Here is a 16,669-nt window from a genome sequence, read left to right as displayed (position 1 = left end):
ACCTAGGGCCAGGGGAGGACGCTTTCGTGGTCCAGAGGGTTTGCTGAGGATGACAGGGAGCTGGGAGCCGGAGGATGCAGGATAGTGCAGGCGGGGGAGATGGCGGTACCTTTCCCTGGGTCATGGTGCCGTCTCTCGGGGAAGGGGTCTCTGAGGCCGGGGCGGCCGCTTGGGTAGCCGCAGCCTGCTTGCGTCTCTTCCTTCCTCCGCGTGGGTTCTAGCAACATCCACTGCAGCCGGGCCGGGCCGGCGCGTACCATCGGCGCGGGGGGAGGAGGGGGCCGGGCCTGGGAAGATGCTGCGGAGGACGCTGCGGATTTGCAAGCCCTGGAGGAGGCGATCGCGCACCGCCCCCTCCCGCCGCTCTCCCCACTGCGCCCCCCACCGCCGCCCTTAGCTCTCCCCCGTGATGAGAGAGCGTCGCGCTGTGGAGCAACCTCAGTGGATGGATCCGCGGGGGCTGAGCGGGCGGGGGACGCGGGAACTCCGTGACACCGACCAGCTGACGCTGCCCGCGTGAAACCAGAGCCCGGCGCCAGGGCCTCATCTCTCCACCGTATCTGCACCTCTCTGCAGCTCCAGCTGCGCCTCTGCCTTTTCCCCTTCCCTCTTTGAATGCGGCCCTGATTTCTGTCTCCATCTCCACCTCCCCTCTCATCATCTATTTCATCATCCACAGTGGAGGGGAAGGTCTGGAAGTCTCGCTTGTGCTACCCGCTGCTAACAGAGCCCCTGGGCCCTGCGCTTCTGTGGGTCTGGGGCAAGCCAATAGCCACCTCTCCTTGCTCCTTTTTCTCGCCTGTGAAATGCACACAGTAGGTCCCTCCCTGCCTTGGTTCACAGAGACATGGGGTGCGAGGACACCTCTTCTGTTTCCTTCAACCCTGCTGGGACATTTCATGGGGTCTTTCTGGAGACACCGCTAGTTCTGTCTCAAAGCCTCTATAACCCCTGCCAGAGCTCTCTTCCTGCCTCCACGCTTAGCTTCCATCACCCCGTCTCCATCTTCCCCACGGTTCCCTTCCTCCCATGCCAGAGCTCATTCTCCTTGCTTCCCCAGACGTGTCCTTGGGACCCAGCCATCATTAGGCCCCGTTTTCTGTAGCTGCCGCAGTGTCACTGTGGGGTTTGCAATCTCAAGAGCTGGGATCAAGTCCCAGTTTAGTCACCCACTGGCCACGTGGCCTTGGCAAGGCCCTTAACCTCTCTGAGCTGCAGCATCTCCTATGAAAAAGAGGCTTAGAACAGAGCTCTGTCCATCCTAGACTGACTGTCAGACGCACAGGTTATGGCAGTAAAAGCACATGAAAGATCACGAAGTGCTGGAAGTATGTGAGGTATTATTAACTGAGGAGTCTGCTACCAGAATGTCTTGGGTTGCCCCAGAGCGAGGACCCACAGATCTGCCTAAAAGAAGGATCTGAACCTGCTATGATGGGATGAGAAACTAAGACCTGGGACAGGTGGGGGTGGCCACTTACCTTCTGCTTCCCTCTCACTGCCCAGGGACCCACCTAAAGACTTTGAGAAAGCAGGGCCCGGGTGGGCAGACAAATTATAAGCCTTTTTTATTTTTATTTTTTCTGAGACAGAGTCTTGCTCTGTTGCTCAGGCTGGAGTGCAGCGGCACAATCTCAGCTCACTGCAACCTCTGTCTTCCGGGTTCAAGTGATTCTCCTGCCTCAGCCTCCCGAGCAGCTAGGATTACAGGTATGCACCACCACGCCCGGCTAATTTTTGTATTTTTAGTAGAGACAGGGTTTTACCATGTGAAATGCACTGGACCAGGCTGGTCTCCAACTCCTGACCTCAAGTGATCCACCCACCTCAGCCTCCCAAAGGGCTGGGATTACAGGCATGAGCCACTACGCCTGGCCTAATTATCAAAGTCTTTATCCCATCCCTTTTTGCCCTTTGTCCCCCACTCCATAACCACCAATTTTGTACAAACACACTTAAGCCTGGGCCTCCGTGTCCAGAGGCTCTTTCAACTCTGCAAACCTGAGCTCTTCTTCCAGCAAGCTATGCCCTGGTCCCCAGCACTGCTCCTGGAGCTCTGGCCAGCTGGTCCAGGTTCTGGCCTTCCTTCCCTCTCTGCATCTGCATCCTGGAAGTGTTTTCCTTCTCCTGCTTGACAGTTTGAATACCACCTCCTCCAGGAAGCCTCCTTCCCCCCAGTTGGAGTTAGATGCTCCTCTTCTGTAGTTCCCTAGCCTGTCACGTGGCGCTGTGAAGTTTCTTTGACTGACTCCCTCTTACACTCTAAGCTCCTGTAGCAGTTTTGGTGTGAGTTGGACTGAATGCAGTGCCAGGTGTGTGGAATGCACTCCATCAATTGTAGCTATTAATATTTCCCAGACGTGGCACTACGCAGAGCCTGACTTTCATCAGCCTCAGCACTTTCATGTTTGTGAATCCCTCCTATTCCTTCTCTCATGCTCACTCTGCTCCAGTCACACAGGCGTCTTGGCCATTCCTTAGACTGGGCTAAGCATGCCCTTAGCTGAGGGCCTTTGCACTGGCTGTGTCTTGTTTGGAAATTCTACAGATCACTGCGTGGTTCCCTCCCTCACTAACTTCACTACTCTGCTCAGACATCGTCTCAGGGGTGGTCTTCCTGATCTTATACAAAGTAGCAATGCCACTCACATACCCCCATCCAGTACATTGGACAGTACCTTTTTTCTGATTAAGCTTTATGTTTTCTGTGTCATTTGTCACCTCTGACATGTTTTTTGTTTGTTGGTTTGTTTGTTTAGTTCTCTCTCTCTCGCTCATGAGAATGTCAGCTACAGAAGAGGAGGAGTTTTGGGGTGTTGTGTCATTGCCCTATACCTGTGGGTTAAAATAGTGCCTGACATGGATGTAGTGGGTTGATAAGTATTTGGTTGAGTAAAGTACAGTATTATACAAAATCATTATATTCCTCAGACATGTTGACATTGTCAGTGCTATGATGTTTCTCAGATGTTGGACTCTATTACCTTGATATTGCTTATATGTTCCCCCAACATTTTTTTGGAGACAGGGTTTCTCTCTGTTGCCTAAGCTGGAGTGCAGTGGTATGATCATGGCTTATTACAGTCTGAATTTCTGGGCTCAAGCATCTTCCCGCCTCAGCCTCCCAAGTAACTAGGGTATATGTTCCCATGAGGTGGTCTTTGGACATTACTAAAAAAAAATTTTTGTTTTGAGGTGTAGTTTTGCTCTTGTTGCCCAGGCTGGTGTGCAGTGGCACAATCTCAGCTCACTGCAACCTCCGCCTCCCAGGTTCAAGCGATTCTCCTGCCTCAGCTTCCTGAGTAGCTGGGACTACAGGCGCACGCCACCACTCCTGGCTACTTTTTGTATTTTTGGTAGAGACAGAGCTTCACCACGTTGGCCAGTCTGGTCTTGAACTCCTGAACTCAGGTGATCTGCCTGCCTCAGCCTCCCAAAGTGCTGGGATTATAGGCATGAGCCACCATGCCCAGCCAACATTACTCAAATATTAAACATTCGTGTAACATTCCTCTGGGATCTGGTGATAGTTAGGTGTGGTAGTTGAAAGCCCAGGCTACAGAGTCAAGCCGCTGTGCTCCAGATCCCGGCTCCTCTATCTAAAAGCTGTATGAGAGCTTGTGAGAGATGAGTTGTGAGAGTGGTGAGAATGACAAGAGGTAGGATTTGCAAGGCACTTAGAACAGAGCCAGGCATCTAACACATGCTCTATGCATGTTTGACGGCCATAAGCACACAGTAAGCTCTTGGTGTTAGCATTAGTGTTAGCCTTAAGTGTTCCACACATATTGTTTAATGAAGTAATTTCCACCACATAAGGCAGCTCAGTTCCACAGTTACTCATTTGTTCATTCACGTGTCATGTCTGTCATCTCTGTCCCTGTTGACACATTTGGTAGAAGCCATTCTTTTTGAGGTGAACTCTCACTCTGTCACCCAGGCTGGAGTGCAGTGGTATGATCTCTGCTGACTGCAACCTCTGTCTTCTGGGTTCAAGCGATTCTCCTGTCTCAGCCTCCCAAGTTGCTGAGATTACAGGCACCCACCACCACGCCCAGCTAATTTTTGTATTTTTAGTAGAGACGGGGTTTCACGATGTTTGCCAGGCTGATCTCGAACTCCTGACCTCAGGTGATCCACCTGCCTCCGCCTCCCAAAGTGCTGGGATTACAGGTGTAAGCCACCGCACCCGGTCTAATTTTTCTATTGTTAATAGACACAAGGTTTGCCTTGTTTGCCCTGCTGGTCATTATATTGTTTTCTTGAATCAGAAAGGAAGAAGATTTCATCTGTGAACATGTGGGAGGGGTGGAGAGAGGAAGAGATTGAAGGTGCAGGGGTAAATGAAACTTTAATGATGGCTCTTGTGGAGGGTCAGAGCTCAGCTCTAGAGCAGGCTGCTTGGGTCCCAATCCTGGCCCTGCACAAGATGCTTGACTTCTCTGTGCCTCAGTTTCCTCATCTGTAAACTGAAGGTTGTGAGAATGAGGAGAGCTAGGATTTGTAAGGCACTAAGAACAGAGCCAGCCATCTAACTCATGCTCTATGCATGTTTGATCACTAGAAAATAAGACAAGTGATCCAGGGGCAGAAAAGATGGAAAAAAGGGAGAGCATGGGACAGGACCGACGGAACTTGGGAAGAGAGTAGAGGTGAGACAAAGGCAGAAGGGACATCAGAAAGGGCAAAGGTGTGAACACTGAGTCCCTGGGAGAAAGGTCCCATTATGAAAAGGGAAAGGAGCTGAGGTGCTCGGGGGTCAGGTTGAGTTTGAGGGCCTGTAGGACATCCAGGTAGAGATGTCCTGTAGGCAGTCGGCCAGAGGTTCCTGGTGCCCAGGAGAGAGGTCTGGGCAAGGCCTCCTCCCTGTGCAGCCCCAGGAGGCACCATGTGCTGTGTTCAGGGGGAGGACCACATCCCTTCCCACCCTGGTGCCCAGCCCTGGCTGGGCACCCCGCTGGGCTGGTGGTGGAGGTTTGGGACTCCTGAGCTCATTAGCAGGTGGACAGTGGCTGAACCCTGGAGTGAGTGAGCCCCCCACTGCAGAGTGAGGCCAAGGAGAGAAGAAGGGGATGAGTGGATCCCAGGCAGCAGCTGGGGCAGAAGATGGAAGAAAGTTCTGTCCTCCCTGTACAATCCCCCTGCCATCTTCATCACGAGGCTGCTGTGAGTGTGGAGAGGCAAAGACCAGCTGGGAATAGTTTCAGGGCTGCTCTGGTGGGGAGCGAAGATCTGGCTGCAGGCTTTGCCTCTCTCCTCCTTCCAGGCCCATGCTATGGCAGGCCCTCCCACGCCACACTCTGCTCTTGTTGCCGGCTCTGTCTGGGGCAAGTATGGGTTGGTGGCGGGGAGGGGCAAATGTGTGGACGGAGGCGACTTCTCATTTTACAGACGTGGAAGCACAAGGCCAAAGAGATGGAGTGACTAACAAGGTTACATGACACGCTGGGACCAAGGCCGGTGAGAAGAATGCATTTGGCCCCGTGGAGGCACAATCAGCTCGAGGGTTTCAGCGACAACACTGAGGTTGGAAGTTGGGGAGGAGCTGGGAGGGCCTCAGATTCCCTAGGTGGGTAGAATTAAAGCTATCTAGCCACCTCTCCCCAGATCCTCACCAATACCCTCTGACACACAGACCCACACACCCAGCCTAGACCACTCTCTGCCTCCCCAGAGTGTAGGTAAAGAGAGAACCTGTGCTTTTGAGGCCAGTGATGGAGGTGCAGAGGTAGCGGCTAGACAGGGCCCAGCTCACCCACAGCAAGAAGGTTCTCAGGGTGGGCCACAAGAGGCGAATGGGCCAGGCCAGCTCAGGCATCAGGCTGCTTGCTCCCTTCTGAGTATAGCTGGGCCTCAGCTGCGGCAGCCCTCCACACACTTCAAAGCCCACCATCACCCTGCAGGCCCCGGCTCCTACCCTTCTCACCATTCTTCACAGGGGTTCTTCCTGCCTCTCTCATCCCCAGCAGCCCCACAGCAAAGAACCTGACACTCCTGTGCTGACCAGCCAGAGGCTGGTTGCAAAACCCCTCTCTGCTGCGGTCCCATTCCTGCCTCCCGATGCCCCTCACACTGTGCCTCTCCAGATACAGTCTCCAAAATGCAGGACATGAAGCCGCAGCCTCTGGCAGGCGCTGGCATCCTGAGTCGCCGTGCTTTCCAGCGGCAGGAATTGCTGGGCCAGGTGTGAAACCACATTTCTGTCCCTCCTCGTCTCTGTCTCTCCTCACCTGCTCCCCACACCTGGGCTTTGTTGAGAGTTGGGGCTGAGGCTGGAGCAATCCTCACTGAGCGCAAAAGAGCCAGGCTCCAGGCTTGTCATCCCAGCCTCACATTCCAAAACTCTCAGCCACATCAGCTCACTCCTTAGTAGGCCTGGTACAGGCCCTCTGCACATTAGAATAACACACAAAAAAATCAAGTTTTCAGGAAACTAGTGTTCTAGGCCAGGCTTATCCCCTCCCTTGCAGCAGGCCCTTGAAAAGTCATTTCTTTCCCCAGGGTCTCACAGGTTCTGTTGCCATCGCATGTGCCGCTGTGTGCGTACATTTCCATGTCTTTACCAGATGGAAAGTGCCTTAGATGGAAAGTGCCTTAAATATATGGATTGTGTATCTCAAGCCTTCCTGCTCCATCTCTTGACCTGGTAGAGTCCAGTATTGAAGAATACAGGGTTTGGGGTCAGATCAATCTGGGTGCCAATTCTGACTCTCCCGGTTACTAGATGATACACCTTAGGTAAATCTGAGCCTCAGTTTCCTCATCTATACAATGGATACCCATTAACTGATTTACTTATTCACACAATATTTATGAGGGCCAGCTCCATGTCAAGCACTGATATGTGTACAACAGTGATCACAACAGACACAAATCCCGGCCGTGTGGCGTTACTTCTTAGTGGAGACAATTGGTGCCTGACCCAGAGAGTGACTGTGAAAACTCAGTGAGATGACATTTGGACAGGGCTCGTATTGTGAACATCCATTCTGAACCACAGAACCATTTGCTGAGAATTTACCGTGTGCCGGCACCATGCTAGGTTCTAGGGAGACAAAGACGTGGAACTCTCCTCCACACCCTCGAGGAACTTACAGTCAAATGCACCTACTGAATGTCAAATGGCACCATCCTCATCATTGTTCAGAAGCTTATAACCAGCACCAACTTGTATTACATGCAACAAAGAACCATAACATTCTAGAATGTCAGGTACAACAGAGACAGCTTTTGTGCCCCAATATCCTTCAGACAAAGCCATACATGATTGATGGTTATCAGCACTGTGCTTTTGGAGGATTCAGAAGAAGGAGAAGTTATATCTGATTGGGAGATCCAAAAGGATTGGCCTAAAGGAGAGGTGACTTTTGAACTGCATCTTAAAGAAAAGGGTAGGTTTCGACAGACAAGAGACAGTGGTGTTGGGGGAGGAGAAGGAGGCCCTGCAGGGGACCAGAACAGCATGCAAATGAAGGCATGGAGGAAGAAAAATGTGAGGTACCAACTTGGAGCTGAATCCTAGGAGGAAGGTGGCCTAGCCCAGAGGGAGGCTGGAGGCTGATCCAGGCAAAGCAGCTGTATTCACAGGGACAGGAGGCAACTGCCCAAGAGGTGAGGTTTGAGGGACCCCCTTCCCAGCTGTCTACCCTTGGCCGAGACTATAACAGGCTCAATATTCCACCACTAAAAATTCATTTACTTGGGTAAGCCTCTGGTAGGATACAGACCATTCCCAGAGGAATAACATGAAAGGATGGATCTGGGCCAAGGAGGGAGTGATGGGGAAAAGACACTTGGGAACAGTGGAGAGCCAGGCGGGGCCAGGGGCCAGAGCCCTTGACATGCCAGGCCTCTTGCTTGACCCAAGCTGTCCAGGCTATCCATACTGATGGAGCACTGCTCGGCTGTGGGAGGCAGGACTGGGTCACTGGGAAGGGGTGGGCAGGTGTCGGTGCTGTGTCCATGAACTCCCTTTGCCTGGCCAGGGCTCCTCAGCCCTTCCTGCTGTGCCTGTTGGAGGTGGGCAGGGCCACGTCCACACAGCAATGCCATTTTTCAGTGCAGTTTGGCCCGGCAGCAGTGTGGGTCACTCTTTGTGTGCTTGGGTGGGGACCAGAATTCATTTATTCAACAAAGTGTTTCCAGCCCAGCCTGAGAGGCATGCAGTGAGCTAGGAGAGCAGAAGCAAGCAAGAGATCCCCTCCCCACCCTCCAGGAGCTCACGTTCTAGAGGGGGAAGCAGGTCTTAAGTAAATAGCCACATGCTGGAATGCAGAATCCCACATGGTGAGTCCCTCAAAGCAAAAGCCCAAGCTGCCTTATGGAAGAATAACAGAGCAGTAATGTAGATGGGTGGAGAAGCGCGTCCAGGGGAGGCCTCCAGGAGCCCTGAATGATGAGGTGGGGTTGGTGAGAGGACGAGTGTTCTAAATAGAGGGAACCCCTGTGCAAAGGCTGTGAGATGGGGAAGTACCTGGGGCATCAGGCAGATCGTGCCAGCCTTGTGGACAGGGGAGGGCTTTGGGAAGTCACAGAGTAAGGGAGGTTGAAGGGGTGGGCACCCACACCGATTGGCCATTTAATTAATTAATTTATTTATTTTTATTTATTTATTTTGAGACAGCCTCACTCTGTCGCCCATGCTGGAGCTGGAGTGCAGTGGTACGATCTCAGCTCGGTGCAACCTCCGCCTCCTGGGTTCAAGCGATTCTTGTGCCTCATCCTCCCAAGTACCTAGGATTACAGGCATTCACCACCATGCCCAGCTAATTTTTGTATTTTTAGTAAAGACAGAGTTTTACCATGTTGCCCAGGCTGGTCTCGAACTCCTGACCTTAAGTGATCCACCTTTCTCAGCCTCCCAAAGTGCTGAGATTACAGGTGTGAGCCACCATGTCCAGCCCAGATTGGCCATTTTAGAATCCCCCCTGGCTGCAGGACAGAGAAGAGACACAAGGAAGCTACCGCTGCCATTGTGGGAGAGGTGACGGTGGCCTGGGCTTGTGGGGGGCAGTGAAGGTGGAGAAAATTCAGAGATTCAGGGGCTATTTAAGGGGGGATCTGGTGAAGGGCTGCGTGGCGGTAGAAGGTGAGAGAGAGGGAGAGGTTTCCAGCTTGAGTGGACATGAGAAAGACAGAGGAGGGTCCAGACCATTCCTGGAGGGTTGCCATTGCTAGTGAGTGGCCTTGGCTCCTTCCCAAGCCCTTTCACTCTTGTTTGACTGGGCTGATAATGATAAGAATTGCTGACATTTATGGAGCACTTAACATGTGCTAGGTCCCAAGCTAAGAATGCTACATGGATTGTTTTGTTTAATCCTCCCAACAGTGGCAGGTCCTCTTTCTCATTTCCATTTTATAGACAGGAAACTGGGACTTGGAGAGGTTAAGTAACTTGCCCAAGGTTGCCCACAACTGGCAGGTGATGGGGCCAGCTGCCCAGCCCTGCAGTCAGCCCCCAGAGCCCAGCTCTCAGCCTCTATGCCGTCCGGCTTCAGGGACTTGGGGTCTCAGCCTGCCAGTGAGGTTAGATGAGGTTAATGGCAGCTCCTTCACTGAGCCGGGAGGCTCCCTGCACGGTGTGAGGCATGACACGTCCAGGTACTTAACAAGCGCCACATCGCTTCCCTTTCTCCCCAGCCAAAGCTGTTTCACAAGCCAGCAGCCTCGTAAATATTTCAGCGATGTCTGTGTAGTCGAGGCTGTGAAGCCTGTCCTCTGCAGCACTTGTGACAGCAAGATCTGGGAGATGTCTCAGGGCCTGTTGCAAGTGTTTGATCAGTTGCATTTTCAAAAAGACCTTTCCCTGAGCAGCTGACAGTCTCTGAGGTGAGAGAGATTTGCAGACTTTTTCTGGAGAGAGGCCAGAGCATGAGCCGGCCCAGGGGCCCAGTTGGAGCCTTTTGACTGTAGCTGGCCTCAGTCATTCAGTCCACAACACAGAGAGAGCCCCTACTGGGTGGCTGACACTGTGCCGGGCCCCACCCTCAAGACACTGGAGAAGAGATAGGACAGGCCCAGGTTAAACTCAGTACCAGGCAGGCTGTGGAGTAAAGAAGGACCACAGCAGAGTAAAGCAATGCAGACCGAGGTCCCAGAAACCCTCAGGGGAGTTGGCATTTTAACTGGTCTTTGAAGACCATGTAAGGCTTTTAAAAAAATATATTAAACAAATTAGGCCAGGCGCGGTGGCTCAAGCCTGTAATCCCAGCACTTTGGGAGGCTGAGACGGGCGGATCACGAGGTCAGGAGATCGAGACCATCCTGGCTAACACGGTGAAACCCCGTCTCTACTAAAAAATACAGAAAACTAGCCGGGCGAGGTGGCGGGCGCCTGTAGTCCCAGCTACTCGGGAGGCTGAGGCAGGAGAATGGCATAAACCCGGGAGGCGGAGCTTGCAGTGAGCTGAGATCCGGCCACTGCACTCCAGCCTGGGCGACAGAGCGAAACTCCGTCTCAAAAAAAAAAAAAAAAAAAAATATATATATATATATTAAACAAATTAATTTTTCCAGTTATATATGGGCTGAGGCTGGGCCAAGGGTGTGGCTCATTAACCAATCAGAGAGCTAAGAGGTGGGGGGTCTGGGAAGCTCAAGGGTCGCACCTGAGCTTCGTCCAGAAGTGAGTTCCGTCACTTCTGATTTGGGTTGGTAAAGAGCTTGTAGATGCCACACCCTTGCTCTGCTGTCTCCTCCATTCTGAATGCCTTTCCACCCCTTCCTTCAACTGCATCTGCCAACATGTTATCCTTCAAAATGCTTAAGCTACAAAATTTAGTGAACAAAGAAAGAAGTGTAACACAGAGAAAAGACCAGAAGAAAACACCTATGTTTTAGCCATGGTTTTCTCTGGGTTTTGGAACTAGGTAGCTATTATTTTTTTTTTACTTTTTCTTTTCCTTCCTTCCTTCCTTCTTTTCTTTTCTTTTCATGTAGTTAAGACATGTTCATAATTTTTTTTTTTTTTGACAGTCTTGCTCTGTCACCCAGGCTGGAGTGCAGTGGCTCAATCTCGACTCACTGCAAGCTCCGCCTCGTGGGTTCACGCCATTCTCCTGCCTCCGCCTCCTGAGTAGCTGGGAGTACAGGCACCCGCCACCACGCCTGGCTAATTTTTTGTATTTTTAGTAGAGATGGGGTTTCAGCGTGTTAGCCAGGATGGTCTCGATCTCCTGACCTCATGATCTGCCCACCTCGGCCTCCCAAAGTGCTGGGATTACAGGTGTGAGCAACCGTGCTCGGCTGACATGTTCATAATTTTAAAAAATTTAAAGAAGCCTGGGCGCAGTGGCTCACACCTGTAATCCCAACACTTTGGGAGGCTGAGGTGGGCAGCCCATGAGGTTAGGAGCTCAAGACCAGCCTGGTCAACATAGTGAAACCCCATCTCTACGAAAAATACAAAAATTAGCTGGGTGTAGTGGCATGCACCTGTAATCCCAGCTACTTGGGAGGCTGAGGCAGGAGAATCATTTGAACCCAGGAGGCAGAGGTTGTGATGAGCCAAGATCACGCCACTGCACTCCAGCCTGGGCAACAGAGCAAGACTCCGTCTCAAAAAAAAATTTTTTTTTCAGAAAATGTAGAAAAGTAAAAAGAAGAGGGACTGGGCACAGTGGCTTAAGCCTGTAATCCCAGCACTTTGGGAGGCCAGGACAGGAGGATCACTGGAGCCCAGGAGTTTGAGACCAGCCTAGACAACACAGATAGACCCCGTCTCTACAAAAAATAAAACAAAAAATTAGCTGGGTGTGGTGGTACATGCCTGTAGTCCTAGTTACTCAGGAGGCTGAGGTGGGAGGATTGCTTGAGCCCAGGAGGTCGAGGCAGCAGTGAGCTATGATTGTGCCACTGCACTCCAGCCTGGGTGACAGAGGGAGATCCTTTCTCCAAAAAAAAAAAAAAAGAAAGAAAGAAAAAAAGAAAAGAAAGAAGGAAGGAAGGAAAAGAAAAAGTAAAAAGAAAATAGTTATCTAGTTCCAAAACCCGGAGAAAACCATGGCTAAAACGTAGGTGTTTTCTTCTGGTCTTTTCTCTGTGTTACACTTCTTTCTTTGTTCACTAAATTTTGTAGCTTAAGCATTCTGAAGGATAACATTTTGGTAGACGCAGTTGAAGAAAGGGGAGGAAAGGCATTCAGAATGGAGGAGACAGCAGAGCAAGGGTGTGGCGTCTACAAGCTCTTTACCAACCCAAATCAGAAGTGACGGAACTCACTTCTGGACGAAGCTCAGGTGGGACCCTTGAGCTTCCCAGACCCCCCACCTCTTAGCTCTCTGATTGGTAAATGGGCCACAGCTTTGGCCCAGCCTCAGCCCATATTCCTGCCTGGCACCCCAGGCTGGAGTTATGGGCAGGGACACAAAGCCGCAGCCTCCCTTCCTCCTGGCAAATTCTCCCAGGGAGGTGGAGCCTGTTGCTTGGAAAATGGAGTTGTGTTTCCAGCTCCGAAACTAGGTAAAGAGGACCAGATCCCAGAATTGATAATCCAGATCTGTTCTGTCCAATGTGGTAGCCACTAGCCAGGCGTGGTTAGTTAGCACTTAATATTCAGCTAGTCCAAGTTGAGATGTGCTATCAATGTGAAATGCACACTGGATTTCAAAGACAGTATGAAAAGCAGGCACAAAATATCTTATTTGTAATTTTTATATTGATTACATGTTTAAGTGATCACATTTTAGGTATATCGGGTTAAATAAAATGTTATTAAAATTAACTTTACCTGTTCTTTATATATTTTCTTATGTGACTATTAAAATTATTTATTTATTTATTTATGGAGATGGCCTTGCTCTGTCACCCAGGCTGGAGTGCACTGGCATGGTCACGGCTCACTGCAGCCTTGACCTCTCTGGCTCCAGTGATCCTCCTCCTACAGTCTCCCGAGTGAGTAGTTGGGACTACAGGCATATGCCACCATGTCCAGCTAATTTTTCTTTTTTTTTGTATTTTTTGTAGAGGCAGGATCTCTCCATGTTGCCCAGGCTGGTCTCGAACTCCTGGGCTTAAGTGACCTGCCCACCTCAGCCTCCCAAATTACTAGGATTACAGGCCTCAGCCACCACGCCCAGCCCAAAACAATTTAAATTATGTGTGTAACTCACATTTATGTCTCACGTTATTTTTCTTTCTGTTGAACTATGCTGATCTAGATTGAACCATTCCCCGCTCTCCAGAGGGCAAACCCACAGGAAGATGTTATGGGGAGACTCAGATGGGGAGGGATTGTGACATGTGGGAGAAGGATCAATCCAGACCAGGCTGCAGACAGAAGGAATGTGAGGGGGCTGCACAACTAAGCCTGACCAGGCTCCTGGGAAGAGGGGCGCATGAAGCAGGTATTTTCTCCTTCACCCTCATATTTCCCTGTTAAGAGACTGTGAGCAATGTGAGGGAAATGAGACTGTGCTTTATTCATCGCCATGCCCTCAGGGCCAAGCGCAGTGCCTGCCATAGAACGAGTGCTTGCGAACATGCACTGAATTAATGAGTGAGTGAGGGATAGAAAAGGGACAGAATCCAGACAGCAAAGAACTGCTGAGACGGTGCCAGGTCTGCCTGGATGGTTCCAGGGCGCAGGGGGTTTGGAGACTTTTTGTTGCTGTTGTTGAGACAGAGTCTTGCTCTGTCGCCCAGGCTGGAGTGCAGTGGCACGATCTCGGCTCACTGCAAGCTCCACCTCCCATTCTCATGCCTCAGCCTCCCAAGTAGCTGGGACTACAGATGCCTGCCACCACACTCGGCTAATTTTTTGTATTTTTTTTTTTTTAGTAGAGATGGGGTTTCACCGTGTTAGCCAGGATGGTCTCGATCTCCTGACCTGTGATCTGCCCGCCTTGGCCTCCCAAAGTGCTGGAATTACAGGTTTGAGCCACCACGCCCAGCTGGATTTAATCCTTAAATCCTTTAGGCTATAATCTCCCAAAGAGCAGGGTGGCCACACTGTTTACCCACATGTGCACTTCCCAGTAGCTAGAGACAGCTGGGAACAGGCAGTGAGGACACCTGGGGTCATCACATCCAGGCTCCTGCCCCTCTGAGCCCCTTCAAAGGAGTAGATTCTTCTCCCTCCTACAAGCAGCCTTGGAGCTTCAGCCTGCTCCTTCCCCAGCACACACACACCCCTGGGAGAAAGTTCAGTGGGTCTCTCCATACTCAGGCCAGGATGGTAAAGGCTGCCCAGGCAGCCCGGGGAAGGAGGTAAAACATGCAGCTGCCTCCACCTGGCCCGCACATCAAGCTGGGGCCCTACCCTTGCCTAAGTCATGGGTCAGCAACTCTCAGGAAACCTTCCTCACACACGTTGACTCAAGGTGAGGTACCACAGGCAAGCTCCCACAGTCCTCACCCTTAGCAAGCCTCTTCTGGCCCAGCAGTGGGCAAGGTAGGGATGTGGCAGGATGGAGAGGACCTGTGAATGCAGAAAAGGCACCACGGTGGCTCATATGGATGCACGGTTAGCTCTGCACTCCAAGAGGCAGCCTATTGTACAACATAAGCACCAGGGCTCTGGAGTTCTGGGCAAGTTAATCAGCTTCTTCTTTTTTTTTTTTTTTTTTAAGAGATGGGGTCTTGCTTTGTTGCCCAGGCTGGAATGCAGTGGCATGATCATGACTCACTGCAGCCTTGACCAACTGGCCTCAAACAATCCTCCTACCTCAGCTTCCCAAGTAGCTGGGACCACAGTATACACCACCACACCTGGCTAGTTATTTTTATTTTATTTTTTTGTAAAGGGCAGGTCTCTCTACATGGGCCAGGCTGGTCTCAAACTCATGTGTTCAAGGGCTCTTCCCACCTGGGCCTCCCAAAGTGCTAAGATTACAGGTGTGAGCCACCACACCCAGCCCGCCACTAACTTCTTTAGACCTTGGTTTCCTCAAAAATGGGCACAATACAAGTCCCCTGCCCATAGTGTGGTTCAGAGATTGACTGAAAACAAATCAAGTTCTTGAAACAGTGCCTGGCACCCAGTGAGCATTGGGCATTGGCGATCACCATGAGACAGTTTAGTTCCCTTTGCAGTTGGGGAAATGAGGCTCCAAAAGGATCAATTCTTAGAAGCAGTTATAAAGACAAAATGGTTTTACATAATTCAGATTTTTCGTTAACTTTTTATTATGGAAGTTTTCCAACATATACAAAAGTGGAGAGAGTAATATAATAACCCCATGTGCTCATCACCCCACTTCAATGTTTACCAACTCATGGCCAGTTGAGCTTCATCTCTAGCCCAGCCATGCCCCTGGGTTCTTTTGAAGCAAGTCTCAGCCATCACACCATCTCATCTGTAACTATTTCGGATGTTTCTCTAAGAGAAGAGGACTTTAACAAATAGCCACACTACTATTATTATGCCTAGAAACTAACAATAATTTAATATTAAAAACTTAGTCACTGTTCCAATTCTCCAGTTTTCTCATTTATAAAATTGTTCAAATTACGATCCAAATAAAGTCCATATACTGTATTGCAAATGATTAACGATTCTTCAGTCTCTCTCTCTCTCTTTTATTTCTTTTCACGCCTAGCTAAATTTTTTAATTTTTTGTAGAGACGAGGTCTTGCTATGTTGCCCAGGCTGGTCTCAAACACCTGGCTTCAAGTGATCCTCCCACCTTGGCCTCCCAAAGCACTGGGATTGCAGGCATGAGCCACTGTGCCTTAAGTCTTATTTATTTATTTATTTATTTATTTATTTTTGAGATAGGATCTCACTCTGTCACCTGGGCTGGAGTGCAGTGGCGTAATCTTGGCTCACTGCAACCTCTGCCTCCCGGGTTCAAGCAATTCTTGTGCCTCAGCCTCCTGAGTAGCTGGGATCACGGATGCGCACCACCAAGTCCAGCTAATTTTTGTATTTTTAGTAGAGACGGAGTTTCACCATGTTTGCCAGGTTGGTCTCAAACTCCTGACATCATGTGATCTGCCTGCCTCAGGCCCCCAAAGTGCTGGGATCACAGGCATGAGCCACCACGCACGGCCTTAAGTCTCTTTTAAATTATAGGTCTCCCTTTTTCTCTTTTTCCATTCTTACAATTTATTTGTTGAGGAAACCAGGTCATTTCTGCTGTAAAATTTCCCACAGTCTGGAGTTTCATTGCATCCCTAGATCTAGAGGCTTGAAAATCCTGTAGTTTTCAAAATAATGAGCGAGTTCCCTAGCATCTCTGAAAGTGATCATTAATTTTTATCATGAACTCATGGATTTACATATATTTGAAATGTTTCAACCCATTGCCATTATAGTTAGGGTATTTTGTTTTTCTTTTTTCTCTAGATGGTGTCTTGCTCTGTCATCCAGGCTGGATGGCGATGGTACGATTTCAGCTCACTGCAACCTCCGCCTCCTGGGTTCAAGCGATTCTCCTGCCTCAGCCTCCCGAGTAGCTGAGATTACAGGCGCCTGCCACCACGCCCGGCTAACTTTTTGTATTTTTGGTAAAGACGGGCTTTCACCATGTTGCCCAGGCTGGTCTCGAACTCCTGACTTCATGATCTGTCCTCCTAGGCCTCCTAGAGTGCTGGGATTACAGGTGTGAGCCACTGCGCCCAGCCAGTTAGGGCATTTTTAAAAAATTGCTTTTCCAGCTTAAATTTAGGGAGTGAGGGTGATTTCAAGGGACAACATAGAAAAATGGACAGAACTCTGGCTTTGGAGGCA

The 16,669-nt window shown here is 50.4% G+C and overlaps 1 protein-coding gene and 1 long non-coding RNA gene across 3 annotated transcripts in view; both read right to left on the bottom strand.

Annotated features, from left to right (window-relative positions):
* The window catches only part of FAIM2 (Fas apoptotic inhibitory molecule 2), a 36,898-nt gene extending 36,367 nt beyond the window's left edge, over nt 1-531 (bottom strand). Inside the window, exon 1 of one of the 2 annotated variants that reach the window (XM_033222143.1) lies at nt 110-531. Coding sequence is in view for 1 of the 2 variants with exons in the window: in XM_033222144.1 (XP_033078035.1) it covers nt 110-124 (15 nt within the window). In the remaining variant the exon portion in view is untranslated. The remainder of the gene's footprint in view (nt 1-109) is intronic. The other variant, XM_033222144.1, reaches the window with a different exon arrangement.
* Nucleotides 532-4,233: 3,702 nt separating this feature from the next.
* On the bottom strand, nt 4,234-7,605 carry LOC117091073. Its single transcript, XR_004440228.1, has 3 exons — nt 7,112-7,605; nt 6,510-6,643; nt 4,234-6,389 (listed from the first exon to the last, which is right to left on the bottom strand). It is a non-coding gene; the product is annotated as an uncharacterized LOC117091073 (long non-coding RNA).
* Between the last annotated feature and the right edge of the window lie 9,064 nt (nt 7,606-16,669).

Source organism: Trachypithecus francoisi, unplaced genomic scaffold (assembly GCF_009764315.1).
Source record: "Trachypithecus francoisi isolate TF-2019V2 unplaced genomic scaffold, Tfra_2.0 Lachesis_group11, whole genome shotgun sequence".
NCBI classification, from domain to species: Eukaryota; Metazoa; Chordata; class Mammalia; order Primates; family Cercopithecidae; genus Trachypithecus; species Trachypithecus francoisi.
This window is presented reverse-complemented; position numbering and strand designations above follow the sequence as displayed.